General features: G+C 37.5%; 1 protein-coding gene and 2 long non-coding RNA genes across 8 annotated transcripts in view; 2 read left to right on the forward strand and 1 right to left on the reverse strand.

Annotated features, from left to right (window-relative positions):
* Positions 1 to 16053, reverse strand: part of DMXL2 (Dmx like 2) — a 55321-nt gene extending 39268 nt beyond the window's left edge. For 4 of the 5 annotated variants that reach the window (XM_048060117.2, XM_048060119.2, XM_048060116.2 and 1 more), the window contains exons 1-8: positions 15733 to 16053; positions 7368 to 7493; positions 5534 to 5605; positions 4787 to 4865; positions 3987 to 4140; positions 2975 to 3041; positions 981 to 1156; positions 94 to 277 (exon numbers count right to left, since the gene is read on the reverse strand). In XM_048060117.2, coding sequence (XP_047916074.2) covers positions 94 to 277; positions 981 to 1156; positions 2975 to 3041; positions 3987 to 4140; positions 4787 to 4865; positions 5534 to 5605; positions 7368 to 7493; positions 15733 to 15819 — 945 coding nt within the window. In that variant the 5' untranslated portion in view covers positions 15820 to 16053. The remainder of the gene's footprint in view (positions 1 to 93; positions 278 to 980; positions 1157 to 2974; positions 3042 to 3986; positions 4141 to 4786; positions 4866 to 5533; positions 5606 to 7367; positions 7494 to 15732) is intronic. The other variant, XM_048060115.2, reaches the window with a different exon arrangement.
* LOC106033654 (uncharacterized) lies at positions 49 to 12616 on the forward strand. 2 transcript variants are annotated; one of them, XR_007161883.2, is made up of 4 exons: positions 49 to 250; positions 2983 to 3070; positions 11288 to 11392; positions 11877 to 12616. It is a non-coding gene; the product is annotated as an uncharacterized lncRNA (long non-coding RNA). The 2 variants fall into 2 exon arrangements; XR_010834244.1 differs by lacking the exon at positions 11877 to 12616 and having other exon boundaries at positions 11288 to 11549.
* A 55-nt stretch (positions 16054 to 16108) lies between the features above and the next one.
* The window catches only part of LOC106033651 (uncharacterized), a 393452-nt gene continuing 392770 nt past the window's right edge, over positions 16109 to 16790 (forward strand). Inside the window, exon 1 of the long non-coding RNA XR_007161881.2 lies at positions 16109 to 16253. This is a non-coding gene — a long non-coding RNA (uncharacterized lncRNA). The remainder of the gene's footprint in view (positions 16254 to 16790) is intronic.

The raw sequence follows: 16790 nt of genomic DNA on the forward strand, positions 1-16790 counted from the left end.
ATATAGATATTAGAATTCTACATACTTTAATTTTTCTAGTAAATGTTTACAAGTTTTAACAATCCTGAAATAAAAAATTGACAAGTATTGTACCTCTAGTGCATGCTGTATTTTGTCTTTTTGCTTTCCAGATTGAGAAATGGTGCTGCTAATGCTGGAAGTGCTAGTTTCACAGATCTGCTCACCCAGAAGAGTATCTTCTGGTAACAGCGTCTCTGCCCACAGCCGACAGATGCCATCAAGACATGACGTGAGTAACACATTACAGACTAAACCCCTAAAGATAGACATATCAAGGAATTATCCAATACAGTTAAAATATGGACACAGCAAAAATCAGTGGAATATACAGGTATTTAGCAGTTATAATTATTTCATCCAAATTTCTGTGCTAACTAAACGTTTTATATGAGTAGTGATTTTTAGTATGCTGATAGATAAACTCATAAATTATTAGCAAAAATGCATGTGAACATAGAATGGTTATTATTTGCTAAATCCAACAGTTACCATAAAACTGTGGACATGAAACTCCCTAAATTATCTGGTTTGCCGGATTATGTGAAGAATACATACAATTTTACTCAATCCTGAAAAGTGAAATCAGCTAATTAAAAAACAGTATATACAACAAAGCTTCTAAGTGCTAATTGTTTAAGCAAATATTCTATTTCCAATGCCACAATACTATTTGATAAAGACAAAGCCTTATGCTTTCTGGCATAACCTGAGAAGGCACTAAAGTTAAGACCATATTTTAAAATAAGTCTCTCCTATTAAAGTGACTATCACTGTTGTACTAGGTAATCCAGAAGCATATGTGAAGATACTCATACGTTTTATTTCTTGAAAGTATAAGCAGAGAAATTGAGCCATGTTCTTGTAGCCAAATTTTAAGCAGTGTGTTAAAAAAAAAGGTCAAATATTTATTTATTTGTTTGTTTGTTTATTTGTTTATTTTTAAATAAATTCTTTCAAACCTGGGCATGTACTTGCTAATGTTACGCCATGAAAATCCCGTCACTGCTCGAGGATGAGCTAAATAGACAAATGAGAAGTGGACAACCCCTGAGCATTTCTTTTCTTCATTCTGTTGGGGCAGAAGAGATGACTTCCAACCATTCATAGGATACCAAACCTTTAAGAGGCAGTCATCCTAGGTAAAGCAGCAAAATAACATGGGATTAGATAGCTAGAAGTGAAAATGTAACAAAAATAAAATGCTAAATGATAAGGAAACTGCTGTTCCAGTATCTTTAATAAATACTCAATCTATTGCACAGAACTATTTACAGTTTCCCAGACAACTCATTCCTGAGACCATGTATTTCATTGATGGTCATCCTGGAATGAGTTGGAGTACCAAAGAAATACTCTGCTGGCAACACATCAGTCCCAGAAGTAATTTTTCTTGCAGTCTGTTTGGCTCCCTACTTTCCTCTTGGTTGTCTATGCATTTTCTGCATACCACATATGCATGCTTAAATCCCACATCCTTTCCTCTGTAAAGACAGAACCCAGAAACGGGCTGCCACTCACAGGACAGTATTAAACTCATTACCAATCAGTTTCTCCCTTAGGAAAATTTGTTCTGTAAGTCATTGATGGTTCCCATGCACAGGAAACCTGACTTTCACAGAAAGCACTATATCTACTGAGCATAGGCACATAGTTGAGCAGTAACTGTATGATACAACCTTCCTCTCCACTAGCACAATCTATGCTACCTTTCTGGTTTGAATTGTTGGGCACCACTGATGTAATTAACTGAAAGAAAAGTGAAATGTTGATACAGCAATACAACAAATACTGATAAATGAGACAGGAATACATCTACACTGATGTGGGCTAAGGGCAACATTACTAGTACGCCCAAAATACATTGTATACAGCTGCACGCCACATCCCTGGATTTCAGGACTGGCTGCTGGAGTGCAGATACAGAATAAAGTAAATAAATGAATTAATTATCTCTGAGAGATCTTTTATTTGTTATTTCCTGACAAGCACCTAAAAATACAGTATCTAACCACAGATTCTGCAAGAAAAGTTTGACAGACAGCCCTGTTAAGAATTATGATTAAAGCTTATATAGGAATTAAGATAGAGCTGTCCTACAAATAGGAAATAACTACTGGAACCAACTGCCTCACACACTTAGTCAAATTCTTATATATATATATGGGAATATACATATATACATGTATATATGTGTATATATATATACATATATACACATATGAATATATGTATATTCATGGGAAGCAGAAATATGAAACAAAGCAAATGTTTTGATAATTTTATAATCACAGTGATTCCAAATGTAGTATTTTAAAGGTGGTGTTACTATGTTTATAGTCATAAAACAACAGAGCTCATGATTCAGTTGTCCTCTTTAGTAAGTGTAAGAAAATAAAGCTTACTAAAATTCATCTCATCATTTGACCAACATTAAGCACAAGCAATAAATGCTTAACTATCCCAACTCAAAAACCAAAGGAAATCACTCAAATGAGAGAGTAAAATTAAAGAGAATTATTAATTGAAAACTTAGCTTGACTAGCAATTTGACAAAAAATATGAAAAATTGAAATAGAAGTTAGGAACTGATAACTGAACCCAGACTTCACTGTAAATAGAAAAATCCCTTCTAATTTATCCACTGATATTACACCAGTTTAAATGTTTATGTTTCATATCATAATGATCCAATTATACGTCTGTATGACTGTCAATTTATTTCCAGGTCAATTCTGAAATAGTCAGTAACAGTACATAGCTAAATCCAAATTCTTGTTGCTGAAGTTCAAGGAATTATGTGAAAATTATGTATTATATAGGAGATGATAATTTAACTTAGCTCAGACTATAATGTGTTTATATGGTATAGGACCATTCTAAATCACTTATTTACTTTTGACAAAGAAATGCATACATCTCAAGCACTTATTTATTTTGTTGTTGTTGTTCTTACCTTCCCAGCTGTTGCAAAGTATTCACCATCAGGAGACCATGCCATCAAATGTACCGATACTGCAGTCCTAAAGACACAAGAGTAAAGTTTTAAACTGTAAGTGAAGTCTTTTATTCCATGTTTTTATTCCACGTATATTCAGTTGATTCAGTATTACTGTGCATTATCTATATGAAATATATTCAAATTTATAGCTGTCACTTTAAACATACTTTAGAAATGGCAGAAGCATAAGAGTATTTGCTTCAATGAAACAAGGTATTTACTATTCTCACACAGCTTTCTCTACAGAACACCAGTACATTAAAATTAATTAAGTATGGCAAGCCCTGGCTAGATCTAATGAGATCACAGAAGTGAATATTGTTCTACTTGCTTTTCTATTCCCAGTGAAACCAAGACTTAGGAATAAAGGAAAGTGAAGATCTTTTAGATAATTTGCGATGCTATTTCACAGTGACTAAAATGTATGGGTCAGCTGAAAGAGGCAAGCAGCCTACACAGTGCTTTATAGGCATAAAATCTAAAATGTTTTCAAAAGTCAGACAAAACTTAGGTGTATGGGTAGCTGCTTTCCAAGTCTGTATATCTATAGAAATGGCTGATCACGAAACACTTCCGTAACATGGATCTCAAATATAACTGGGAAGAAAGAGTGTTTCAAGACTCTTCCTAAGTTTCAGAAAACAGCTCTCATCTTGAACAGCATAGCAAGTCTGCCTGCTATTGCTCCTCTGTTTGGTCTCATCCAGTATCTCAGCACTACTTTCAAAGCTGAGAAGAGAGGGACAATTTATACATATTGCCAGTGATACAGTTAAGCCTTTGACAAGGTTATCTGATGACTTAGTCACATGAAAAATATTTTTACTTTGAGTAACTTACATTGTTTGAATTTTATGGTATTTTAAACCTATTTAAAAGCAAATTTCACAATATGGTTTTCTAGAGAAAGATAGAGATGATATGAGTTGGCATTGCATTCTGTCTTAAAATGAGTTATCTCACTCACTTGCACCGCCAGACACACTTCCAATCATTTAGAACGGGGAGAACTTTATCATCTTTCATCTGATTGTCAGGATCATCTTCATCTTCTTCTAGAATGTCACTAGATGGTGGGGCCCACAATTGCAAATAGTCAGTTGCTGTCAGTAGCCTGTTACCTGAAAGTGAACAACATCAAAGCTGGGAAACCAAGATGATGCATTCATATTGAATTCTTACACCTGTCATCACATTTTGATGAGGATTATTAAAACCAAGTTGAAAACTCAACTTTACGAAGTCATTTTAAATATGATAGAGTATTCAATCATATTATACAGCTGTTTTTATCAAAACGTTTTAAATTTATAATGTTTTTTAAGAAAGAATATCAGTTTGTTTTGATGTTTTTAAATGACTTAAATTGATAGATCATATTTTACAATGACTGTTGAAGATGCTAAACAGTCGTTAACATCTCAAATACTACATACTGTTAGGCATTTTATCAATTTCTCTCTCTTGGTACACTGCTGACTTTAATTGTGCTAAAATCCTATTTAAATGATTATTAGTGGTGATTTAAGCCAGTTAGCAACTTAACACCATGATTCCCAAACTAAGATCTTGCACAAAACACTCAAATACTTGGTATAGCATCTTCACAAATGCTAATTGCAGCACCGCATTTTACGTAAGGTTGCCTGAGAATGGACCATCTAAAATGTCTGTATTCACGCTCCCATTTCATTTCAATAAAAATAATTTGTGTTCAAGTTCTCTAACTACAAATGTTGAACAAATGCATCAGAAGTTCCACATTACCTTGAGGATCCCATGCTAGGTTGTAAGTCATAGAACTGAGGAAAAATTGCCCCGTTTTAAGCCACTGACACTTTAGCTGCTGTAGTTTAAAAAAATTAAAGAATTAATTTTCACATCAACAGCAAAATACAAAGGCATTTGTATTTATTTCTTTCTCTAGAAAATTACTATTTAGCCTGTTACATACAAATTCAGGACCCAGCGACAGATTGTGGAATCTAGTTTTAATAATTTCTTCAGTTGTTTTATAAAAATTATGTGCATCACAGACTGCTGTGTGAACCTGACCTGGACCTGTCACATATACAAATGTATCTGTAGATTACTGTAAACCAGGCATACATTTACAACAATATAAGGAATGGCACTATAGATGGAAGAAAGGTTGTGAAACACACTTGAGAGCACATTTAAGACTTGAGCATTCAGTCATGACCATGTTGTTAACACTAGCTTGGAAACACATATACACAAACAAGTCATATTTCTGTACTCCAGGTCTGATACACCAATTTAAAGAAATACCAGCTCACCACCATGTCACTCTAGCATGAGATGTTGGGAACTTGGGAAAAGTGCAATGCCCAGTTCGCTTTATACAGTGGATGATCCTGACCATCCAATTTTATTATGGATGGTGGAAAATGTTTATTGACTAGTCTTTTTTGTGCCAATTCAATAATAACTGGCAGACATACTTTTTTCTGAGAACCTAAACTGAATTACAGTCATGAAATACATACTTACACAATTTCTTTTATGGTTATTTATACCAAGTGGTTCAAAAATGCAAACAGCATTTCCATATGATGCTGCAATCTGGAAAAAATTGAAGAGTAAGGTTATGAGATAAGTCTAGCTGCTCTTTAGTATTTCAAAATAGCTAACGAATTTCCAGTACAAATTCTATGTGCAATCAAACAAGAAAAGTGAAATTAATATATATGTAATTCATTGTGTTATACAAATACCTTCTAAAGGAAGCTGAGAAATGCATACCTTTGAATGAGCCCATCTTTAAGATCTTAACTTCAGCAGAGAATACATCTTGTTCAGTGGGATGCACATTGTCCATCAGATCTAATACATACTTCTAAGGCAACTACCATTGATGCATAAGAGAAAGCTGATACTTTCACTACTTCTGCTCTTGTTCTCTCTACAACTAACTAATGAATGAATTATTAGTGTCTGGGTCTCAGTGTGATCCCATGTTCCATTTTGTACCTCTAAATAGTAATTACTAAAAAATGGGAGGAAATTTGATTCTATTTGAATAGCTAAATATATTGTCAGGTGAGACAAACAGTAAATGGAAAAAATGAAGTACTTGTACCACCCCCTAATTGCTTTCATCTAGTTCTTTCACAGAAACCTCCATTTACACAATGATCTTTATTAGGAATTTAATCTGGTTGTGCTCCTAATATTCAAATGCTTATAAGTACTTTCGACTATCTTGTAAATTGTGTCTTCTTGCATAAAAGATTTTTAAAAGAACAACTGTTTAAGTTTCTCTCATTTAGGATTTGGTGTCTTCAATACAGAAATGATACAAAAGTTTCACTACAGTTCTTATGAAATCTTACTTCCTCTTCATATGGGGGAAGGAAAAAAAAAGGTTGCAACAACACACTCCCCCCCCAAAAACTGACCATGAGTTCAGTCTTGTATGCAGAAGCACCCGGGGTTCATGGTGATCTTGCAGGGGTCCCCCGTGCAGATGGAATACTCTCTTCCAGTCCCACCGGGACTGCTTGGCTGTACTGTAGGGGCCTTGCCAGCTAAACTTGCCTGAATTCTAACTGGGGCTTTCTCAATACTAAAACCAATTTGTTTACAAGCTAACAGTGGTAGGCAGGGACAACTGATAGCAAAATTTGCTCAGTGCTCTGCAATACCTCATAGAAAGTTGTTTTCTTGTTCTCTGCAATCTAGACTGTCTGTTTAGCATTGTTTGGGGATTAAAAATAAAGCCATGCATTGTTTGGGGATTAAAAGTAAAGCCGAGCAGCTAGTCAAGGGCCACACAGTTGTGAAAGCTCACGCTGTAGCACTTTGAAACACATTATACATGCCTAGGCTTTTCTGAAAAATAAAGAACTTCTAATTCATTACTTTGCAGGAAGCACGAATACACACACACAAATGTGTGTATGTATGCATGAATGACTTATTCTTGTTGTCATCAGGTATATGCAAGCATACAACAATGGCATTCACAAAGCAAGAATTTTAACATCATTGCTATACAGTAACTAATACATATTCCTACATTTTGCGAGGCTTGTCATTGTACATCCTGGAAATGTATAAAATCCATTTTTAAAAGATGCTTCCTGCTTTCTGCCCACACCCCAACCCAAAACTTACAAAAATAAATTATTATTATACTAAAACAATCCTCTGAATAACATAAGAAGCGTTCCTCGGAAAGTTACAGATCAGTAAAAATATTTGTCATGAAATTAACTCAGTAATAGCATTAACATATTATGTTATGAACATATTTCATTTAGAGTATTCATTTTTTCCTTCTTTAAGTTTATAAAAAAAACCAACAAACAATTAAAATCCTTACCCTGCCTTGTTGTTGGGAGCACTCCACACAACTGACTTGGATGTTTCCATGTTTAGCACCAGGAATAATTTGTACACATTCGAAGTCATTTGCCAGAATAACAATGTCACAACCAGAACCATATGCCTGAAGTAATTTTTAAAAGAAATAAATTTTAAAAGAAATACAAGTTTATTAAAAACAAACAAACAAAAAACAACAAAAGCACTAACAAACAACTAAATCATTATTAGAATTATTATGGTTTAAAAAAAAAACTGTGAAAATCTCCATTTACACAAATAATGAACTTTATGTTATTACTATGTAGAGAGTTTATTCCTCATCATCTTGGTAACACCAGCAGGACAAGCAACAAGCAAAAAGCGACTTTTAAGGGTTACTCTTCAAAGTCTTTCAGATTAGGAAAGGTTCTTTCAGGAGGGAAAAGAAATTCTACCAGATGATGCTAACACCTTAAGAAACTTAAAGCTGTGGAAGGGTATGTCCCTCTATGCACAGATATGAACATACTGAGGTTTGATCAGTTTATGGACTAAGTGTGCAATGAAATAATGAATACTGTCATCTTGCCTTGGAATCGTATGTTTTTACATTTATTGGACAGTGGAGTGTAACAACCATTGAAAAATAATGCCAACTCTCAGATGTTGACAGTATTATATTAAAAATGTTTATTCTACTTTCAAGGGAAAAAAAATCTTCATGATTATAATTTTGTTTTCTCTTCAGCATCATAGGAAATGAAGAAAAATTCTGTTTGTCTGCAGTTACCCCATTTCTACTTTACACAACCATTTAGACTTTCTTTTTAAAAACGAAAGTAGAGCCTAAAGATATTTCTGCTATATAACGCTGCTGCTCCTTAATATCAGTGAAAACATATTTAATACAGGAACAATTGTACTCTTCCTGCATAACAAACTTACAAGGGTTGGTTTCCATTTTTATGGAACCAATTTTTATGTTATCAAGTTCCAAGGGCATGAGCAATATGAACCCATTTCAAAACAAAGTAGCAAAGGAGACCTTAAATCTTCAATGGCAAAAAGAAATAGTACGAAATACTTACTACAGAACTTAAGCTCTGTGCGTACTTTCACTTTTTGTTGTTGTTGTTGTTGTTATTGTGTATTTTTCTAAAGTTTTTGAAGTTTTGTCCCCTGCACTCGTTATTGAATTTGCATAAAAATTCCTTAAATATGCCCCCCCTTTAAAAAGAGTATCAAAGAGAAGTTTTTCCACAAGAATCCAATTTCTGCACTTTCGAGTTTTAAAAAAATGTGTTATAATAATAGATGTCTTGGGTATATTGTATTTCATTGTACGTTACAAACTACAGTCTCAATAATTTGTTTAAGAATAGGTTATAGTACAATGATAGTTTGCAGCATTTTTTTTTTTGGCAGGATAAGTACATATGTCTGCCAACCTTTCACCTGTCCAAATGCACTAGAGTATTGTAAACCCCTTAATCACTCCAGATGCTCTGTTGCACTGAACTCTCACATTCAAGCATAGAAATCCCTTCCTTTCATCAATATACTAACAAGCTGTTTCAGAGTGAGAAATTATAGTAAGATGTCTGTTTCCTTAAAGTTTTCCACTGATTCCAATACAGAAGGCAGAAATTTTACAACAGCTGAATAAAGCAGCGATCCTCCTGAAAGGAGAATCAAATGAGAAAATCTGAAGAAAAATGCTGAATTTAGTGAAAGTTTAGCCACTGCTAAAACCAAAAAGGGAACTGCAGTATAAGCAGAAAAGCAGATATTCAGACTGAAGAAATTAACATGAGGTAGATTACCAACTTTTATCTAATATGCAGACCTATAAGCTGTTTCTTGTGCTAACATTTCCCCAAACATTGTGTTGCCTGGCATATACAAAGCTTTAGCTTTTAATAATTTTTTCAGTCACAACTGTGAAAATAGATCTCATACAGCTGCCAAACAGTTGGGCCTGTTACAGAATCATAATGCGTGACTGTTAAAACTTCTGGAATTCTGGATCTTTGTTTCTAAGTGCAAGGGTTGTGGAATTTCAGCTGAGAATATTATGTCTCCCAACTTGAGAACTGGCAAAAAATACACAAAGAAAAATATCAAGACTTCAGAAAGACTGTGACAAAATGTTTTGCTATTAGTTTCCCGAAGCCCAGAAAATCATTGTGTTTCTATAAATAACCTTCTTGTTACCAAAATATTTAAAGTAACGGGTCTTGCATGTCCTTGTAAAGAAACTTTTAAAGAAAAACAATTATTCCAGTTTCTCTTTTTTTTTTAATGCATTGCAATTTGTTGCTCCAGATGTCTACTAGCACAGTCGTTAACTGAGAACATGTTTACAGATTTTACAATCTGAAGAAAGTTAGGTTCAATAGTTATATACATTTTGCTTGCGAACACCTATTTTTGTGAGCATTATCATCACTGGTCAACATGCAAGCTTTTGATGTGGTCCCATATGATGTGGCCCAGTTGCTAAGTGCCTATCTGAACATGAAATGAAGATACTAATTTTACAAGTAGCTGCAGCAATGAAATATTCAAAGTAGCTATGCAATTGTACATAAAAATGAAAACTAGGTATTAAATGTAGACAGTCTGAAAGACTTCTGAGGCCATCTCATGAAAATAAAGTGACACAGTGTTGTCTTTATGTGTCCTCAAAGTCTACAATCACTCTGGGAAGCTCTGAGGAACTGATAGTGGAGTATGAGTATACTGCAAGCACGAGAGTGGAGGAAAAAAAACAAACTTCTAAAAGGTGGTTAGAGGGACATTATCTGTGTAAGAGAATATCCTGGCTCCTTCATGACTAGGCTGTGTAATTGTTTGACCCTGTCTGGGAGGTAACAAATAATTATTAAAATTGAATACGATTTTTTCCAGAAAGTGGGAGACAAAAAGACTTGAGATACTGAAATAAGTTTCAGCACTGAACAGAAAATCTTTTTGCCTTACCGTTCTCCAACTTTTTATATTGAATTTTACTGCAAAACCAACTCCACTGGTGGTGTGAAATGCTGGTCAGTCCAGCAAACATTCACAGGTAGGAAGGGAGATGGAGACCAGGATACAAATGCCCACAGGTAGACAAGAAAATAGAACCAACTCCTGCAGTTCCAATAATTTATTCAGAGTTCAATATTCACAAGCAGTTGAATCTCCTACTACTTTTCTCAAAGGGCGAGCAATTAAAACAGCAAAGAATCGAAAGATTCAAATTCAGTTTTTATTTCAACAGTCTGCCTCATAACTACTGATACAAACCTGCTAAAAAGATGTGATTTAAAATGTTGCTCAATACAGTTAAAAAAAGGCACTGATCCACTTAAAATAAGGTCTTAAACTTCTCAGATAATCCCTTGTTTCACTGTCGGTATTGATAACTTGACTTGCAAATTTCAATTTCAATTAAACATGATTTATCACTAGTTTCAGTCCTGTTAGGAGGAGTTAGGGACATGTGCCTCAGAATTGATATGGGGAAGGGTGCTTAATTTTCTTAAACATGCATGCATATGTGTGTCTAGTTTGATAATGCATGAACCAGAAAAGACTTAATAGCCGTGTTCGGTTGTTTACTTTGTTAAGTAAGAGAACTCAATATCTCGCTTCTTCCAATGTTTTAGTTTCTCCTCCTCTGTCCCCTATGTACCCCTTCTTATTATAGCAGCAAATGAACATTTTTCTGGCTAATTATGCTATTTAGCATGTTTTTATGAAGTTAACTGAAAAGGTTAACTTCAAATTAACTATTTAAAGGTTAACTTTAAATAAAAGGGTGTTTTACAGTAGAAGTTTTATTTTTTTTCTTTAAAGAATCATCAAAATGCAGAGATCTCTAAGTGAAATCTTACCACTGTCACTCTTATCTTTCCTTCTCTTTGCCTGTGCCTGGCACTGCACCAGCAGCTGACAGCACACCTGATGTCCTGTGCCAACAGAGGGGATTTAGTTCTTTAGAGGCCTCAGTTGGAACACATTCCCAACAGGTATCAGCAGCTCCAGGGTCTTTGAGTAAGTGCTGTCTCTTGGTTTTGGGGTCATTTTCTTAGTGTAGATATTTATTCTGAGAATGGCTCTTGTTTCTTGAAACTATGTAAAGGTATATTTACTTTAAAATTTAAGTTTATTTAAGAAATACATCATATTGCCACTTTTGAGAAAAGGCACACCCTCATTTTAAAATAACCATTCACTTTCTCACATATATAGTCTCCAAGTCTTTCAAAACAGCAGGGGTTAATATACTTTCCAGTACTGAAAGGTATTTCCACATACCACCATATATGTCTAAATACAAGTTTCCCATTTGATTACTTTTATGAAGCTTTTCTAATATACTCAATATATTAGCACATTTACACTAGAACAGAATGTATTTCAAGTTCTTTTTAATTTGTCCTTTCATTTCTTGAGCTGGTAACACAGTAGAAGTACCCTACACTGACAAAGAATAGGGAAGTGCCATAATATTTAACATCAGTAGTTCTTTCTAAAGGATTCAGCTGACAACATCTTCAGGGAGATCATTCATGGCAGCACAGACCTCTCCTGCCAGAAGAAGAGTGGCTCCCATATTTGTGGCAACAGAGTGATGATCTGCACAGCCTGATAAATGGAATGGAAAACTGGTAAGCCATATAAAAAGTAAAGGTAGAGAATAAGATGCTAAGATACTGTAATGTGTGAGAGCAGTGCAGAGGCCTCAGACAAACGGAGTTCTAAGCAGTCATTGAATAAAACAAGCGCAGTAAAACCACCCACATGGAATTCTTGCCAACCTCCATTTCTAATGTCACTGATAACTTTAAAGAGAAAATTAAATGGAGTTGCAAAACTGCCAGAATGCAAGGATGACTTGCAAGATTCACAAGCAACTAATAAGCTATAGTTTGCCAATGTCTGCTCTAACTGTCAAGATCTGGGACCACTGTGAACAATGTGAACAATGACAAAGCTCTAATTGAATGCAGGAGCACCAGGCTTTGCCTCTGAAAAAGCAGGACATTGTGTATCCTACTGTAACAGTTCATGCTATATCCTCGATTTTCAGATACTAAGAAAGAGGCAGGTGCATCTTCATCCTTCACATCTGTGTTTTCCTATTTGGTTCTCTGACTGTAACGATGTTTTATAAATATGTAATATTTATTTTATATTTATCTTTGTATATAAAATGATTCTCTTCTTCTATAGCCTGCAAATCTCTACAAATTTGATGTGAGTGAAATAGACCAGAAGTTCTCAAGCTCTAATGTTTACTATTACGGGTACAGAGGCATTTCAAGATGGCAAATGATGTCAAAGAAATAAAATCAGAATCAGCCAACAGTGGTATTAAAAAAAAAAAAAAGTTCACCTTTATTAAAACCTAAATTAAAGCCTGTATTGGCATTGTGAGATAATCTAAAAGTTCAGGTATTCCTCCTGTATAACAACACTTTTTTTAAAGTTGCGGCTATAGATAGTAAACAGGTAAGACTAAGAAATTCCTATTCCTTCCTATTAGCAATGAAGACACCTGGATTCTGAAACATTTTCTAACAGCTATCAACAGACAGAACATTTACAATCCCCCTTCTCTCTCCCAAATACCAGTAGAATTACAAATGGTCAATGCAAACTGGCAAAATAAGTCCAAAAAGCCCACCGCTAGCATGTGCCTGTAGAGTAGGCTTTCCTAAACTGACATTGAGACAGATTTGTGATTAAATGCTTTACAATGTTTACACACAGAGTTTCACAGAAAAAAATATAGTAAGGATTCAGATGTTAAGAGTCTTCATTCACATAAACATGACACAGTGGAGAACATACAGATTATATGTAATAAATAACAGTGGGGTTTGCAAATGAAACTTTTTCAGGAAGGATGAAGTAGAGGAGAAATGCACAGCAGAGCAGAAAACCTATTCTCAGTTATTGTGGAAGAACATTTTGCTTTTTTCATTGCCAAAGTTTACATATGTGTGAGAAACCCCACCTGCAACTGTTTCTGAAATTCATTGGAACAGGCTGTCCAAAGAGGCTGTGGAGTCTCCTTCTTTCAAAATTCACCTGGATGCGATCCTGTGTAACATGGTGATGCTGCTTGAGTGTGGTGTTAAACTCGATAATCTCTGGAGGTCCCTTCCAACCTCAGCCATTCTGTGATTACACACAGTTCAAGGCCAAGTGTCAGTGCTGGCATGGAAGATGCCAAGAAGCTTTTTCAAAAACTAAAAAACTAAATTAAAAACTTTTCAACTCCATCAGAAAAGTGCTTATGTATAGGTACCTAGACTGACCTTAGAAACAGCTATCTTCTGTTCAAAGTTTCTGAAAAAAACCAGCCTTGGGTTTGGACAAAGGGCAGAAGTCATACAAACAGATTAAGCACAGCTCATCTTCTTTGTAAGAAACCACCTTATTCCAGGTCACGGGAAGTCAGACTGGTAACATACACAGCATCCAGAGTTAGGGTCAGTGACTGAAGTTGGGTCAGCTAAAAAAGGCTGCTTAATGACAAAAGCTACGTAAAATCAAACATGGCTTGAAAAATGTAGATAGTTTACAAGCTTTAAAAATACATTAGTTGCCAATTAGACTACAAGGTTCAAATATTGTGTGCTTTTTCTCTTTAGCCAGGGTGTGTACTTTGTAAGGCCCATTTATATAAATATCTTCTGATTGTCTAACTTTTGTGAATTCCTTTGTGGACACACGGTTAACAATATTTGCTGAAATGAGAATGGGAAGCCCAGCTCAACAGCAAGTCAAATAGTGCACTGAAGCATCACCAGAAGCGACAAAAACAGAACTTCTGTCATTTAGTAATAAAACAAACAAACAAACAAAAAAAACCTGTCAGATCCTAGCTCTTATTTCTTTGGACTTGTTTCACTCCCTGGAGTCACTAATACTAGCATTTTAGCACATAAAAAAAAAAAAAAAGAATGGCAAACATTTCTTTTCCCTTTGTCATTCTCAGAATAACTAGATGCCATTCAGCAAAGCTTTAAAACAGTATAGTTTTTACGCAGAACATATCATCTGAGCTCTGGCTACACTAACCTGGAAGTTAAAAGCCTACCACAAATACAGAGAAAAGAGAAAAAGGGAAGAGGAAAGCTACAGCTGTAGAATTCCAGGAAATACATTTATTAAGTCATCCCCATCCCGTTAGCTACTTCTTAAATATGTTATAAAAAAAAATGGACACAGCAGACAGAGAAAACAGTGACTGAAGTCTTGGAAAAGTCTTACTTAAATTATAATATATGTCAATATTAATTTTTGATGTTATCAAAACTGTTATGAGAAATAGCAAAAAGTTGTCTTTTACAGTAGCAGTTTACTGACTTTTCAAATTGTTACAGGAAAAGCAACACATTAGAATGCGAACGCGAGTGTGTTACTTATATAAATATCAGAAGTAAGAGGTTCCTTTAACGTCAGTATGGCTGCATAGCAGCAGAACAAGGAAAGAAAGAAAAAGATGGCACCTTTTACTTCTTATGAATTTCAAGCATTCATTACTGAAATTAGACGTGTGATAATCTAAAGTAACCTTTAAATGTTTGACAAGTCTGATGGTGGTTGTCTTAGACCAAAAATGATGCCCTATATCATTTAATTTGGAATTTGTTTGTGTCTTGGCTAATATCTTGTAGATGTTAACACGAAGTCTAATAAGACAATTTATTCACAAATAATAACATACTGAACAGATTTTAGTGTGCTAAGCGCTGCAGAAGGTGATCACTCGTTAAAATCAGACAGGCACATCAGAAACTAAGGAAGTCAAAATCGACACGGGAATTGACAAGAAATAGCCCGTGGATGATAAGCAGATTTATTACATAAATTCACAGACCCCTGAAATTTACCGAAGGTGTCTCTTTTCATCTACTTTTACAGGAGCATCTGCCAAAGAAATCTGTATTTTTTTAACCACAGTAACTGAAGCCAACCGCCCATGGATAGCGGATAGGCCTCTTCAGATGCCTGGTGCAACAGAGTATTTTCTCCCTGCAGAAAGACACCATTCGTGTTCAGAAAAAGAGGAAAACACAAAAACAAAACAAAAAAAAAAAAAAAAGAGGCAAGGAAGCGACCCCCCCAGGCTGAGGCCACCCAGCTCGGGGCTTTCCCCCAGCCCAGGGCACAGGGCCCCCGGCCCTCGGAGCGCCGCGGGGGCACCGCAGCCCGCCCGGCCCCTCCCGACGGCCACGGCGGGGCCGGCCCTGCCCGCCGGGGGGCTGCGGGGCCGGGAGAGCTCCGGTGCTCCCCGGCAGCGCCCCCGCGGCCGCCTGTACCCCCACAACCCCTCCGCTTTCTCCCCCCTCTCAGCGATCCCCCCCCTCCGCCGTTACCGTGAAGGGGACGTCCTCGACGCTGCCCACCGAGTAGCAGTTGTCCCCGGGGTTGACAGCGCCGGTGAGCACCTGGTGGAGGTGCATGTCGGCCTCCTCCCCCCACACACACACCCCTGCTCGCCCGGGGACAGGAGCGCCGCGTCCGCCACCTCCTCCGAGCACCGAGCGAGCGAGACCCGGATGGCTCCGCGCTCCCGCCCGCCGCACGGGCACGGGCACGAGCACTACCCGCCGCGGGGACGCGCACGAGGGAGGGAGGAAGGCAAAGGGGAGAGGTGGGGAGGTGGCGGCGCAGGCGCCGGGCAGCGCCCGAGTCAGGTGAGGCGCGAGCAGCGGCTGCTGGGGAGGGAGGCTGTGCGCGTGCCCGGCCATTAGGCGGGTGATGGGGGGGGGCGGGAGCCCCGCGTGCGGGACGCCTGAGGAGAGCTGAGGGGGGAGAGCGGAGGGGCGACAGTGGAGGGGCGCGGGGGGGCGGCTGAGGAGCCTCGGGGTGCCGGGCGCTCGGCTGACGCCTTGAGGTGAGACTGCGGCAGGGCGCCTCCTAGGAGCAGGAGGGGGGGAAAGGAGATTTTTTGGGGGGGGGGTTATCCAGCCGGGAGGTGGGCTGGGGAGCGGGAGGCGTGAGGGAAGCTCTCTGGTCAGAGGAGCCCGGGCAGCGCCTCGCTGACTGGAAGCCTGCCGCTGGACCGGCGATCCTCAGGTGCGCTGCATGCCGCAGGTGCAGGGAGCAGGCTGCCCGTTTATTCACGTTGTTTCAGAGAGTGTTTTTTTCCATTAAAGAGCATCACTTTCTGTCATGTTTCAAAGTTCTCACTAAGCTCTTGGGAATCCGTGAGTGTTCCTCCAGCTGCTGTTCATGTTTGAACAGAGCCCGTGGGGTGGTACAGCCTGCAGTGGGTACCAGGAGCACTGCGGGCCCCCTTGGATCAAGAGAACTGCTTTGTGTCAATGAGAAACAAGTGTTTCAAACTTGTAAACATCCATTTTACAGCACCTTGATGAGAAAACTACCACCCTTTCCTCTCCTTGGACGTTTATTCCTGGCAGGAGGCATA

The sequence above is a fragment of the Anser cygnoides genome, chromosome 11 (genome assembly GCF_040182565.1).
Source record: "Anser cygnoides isolate HZ-2024a breed goose chromosome 11, Taihu_goose_T2T_genome, whole genome shotgun sequence".
NCBI lineage: Eukaryota > Metazoa > Chordata > Aves > Anseriformes > Anatidae > Anser > Anser cygnoides.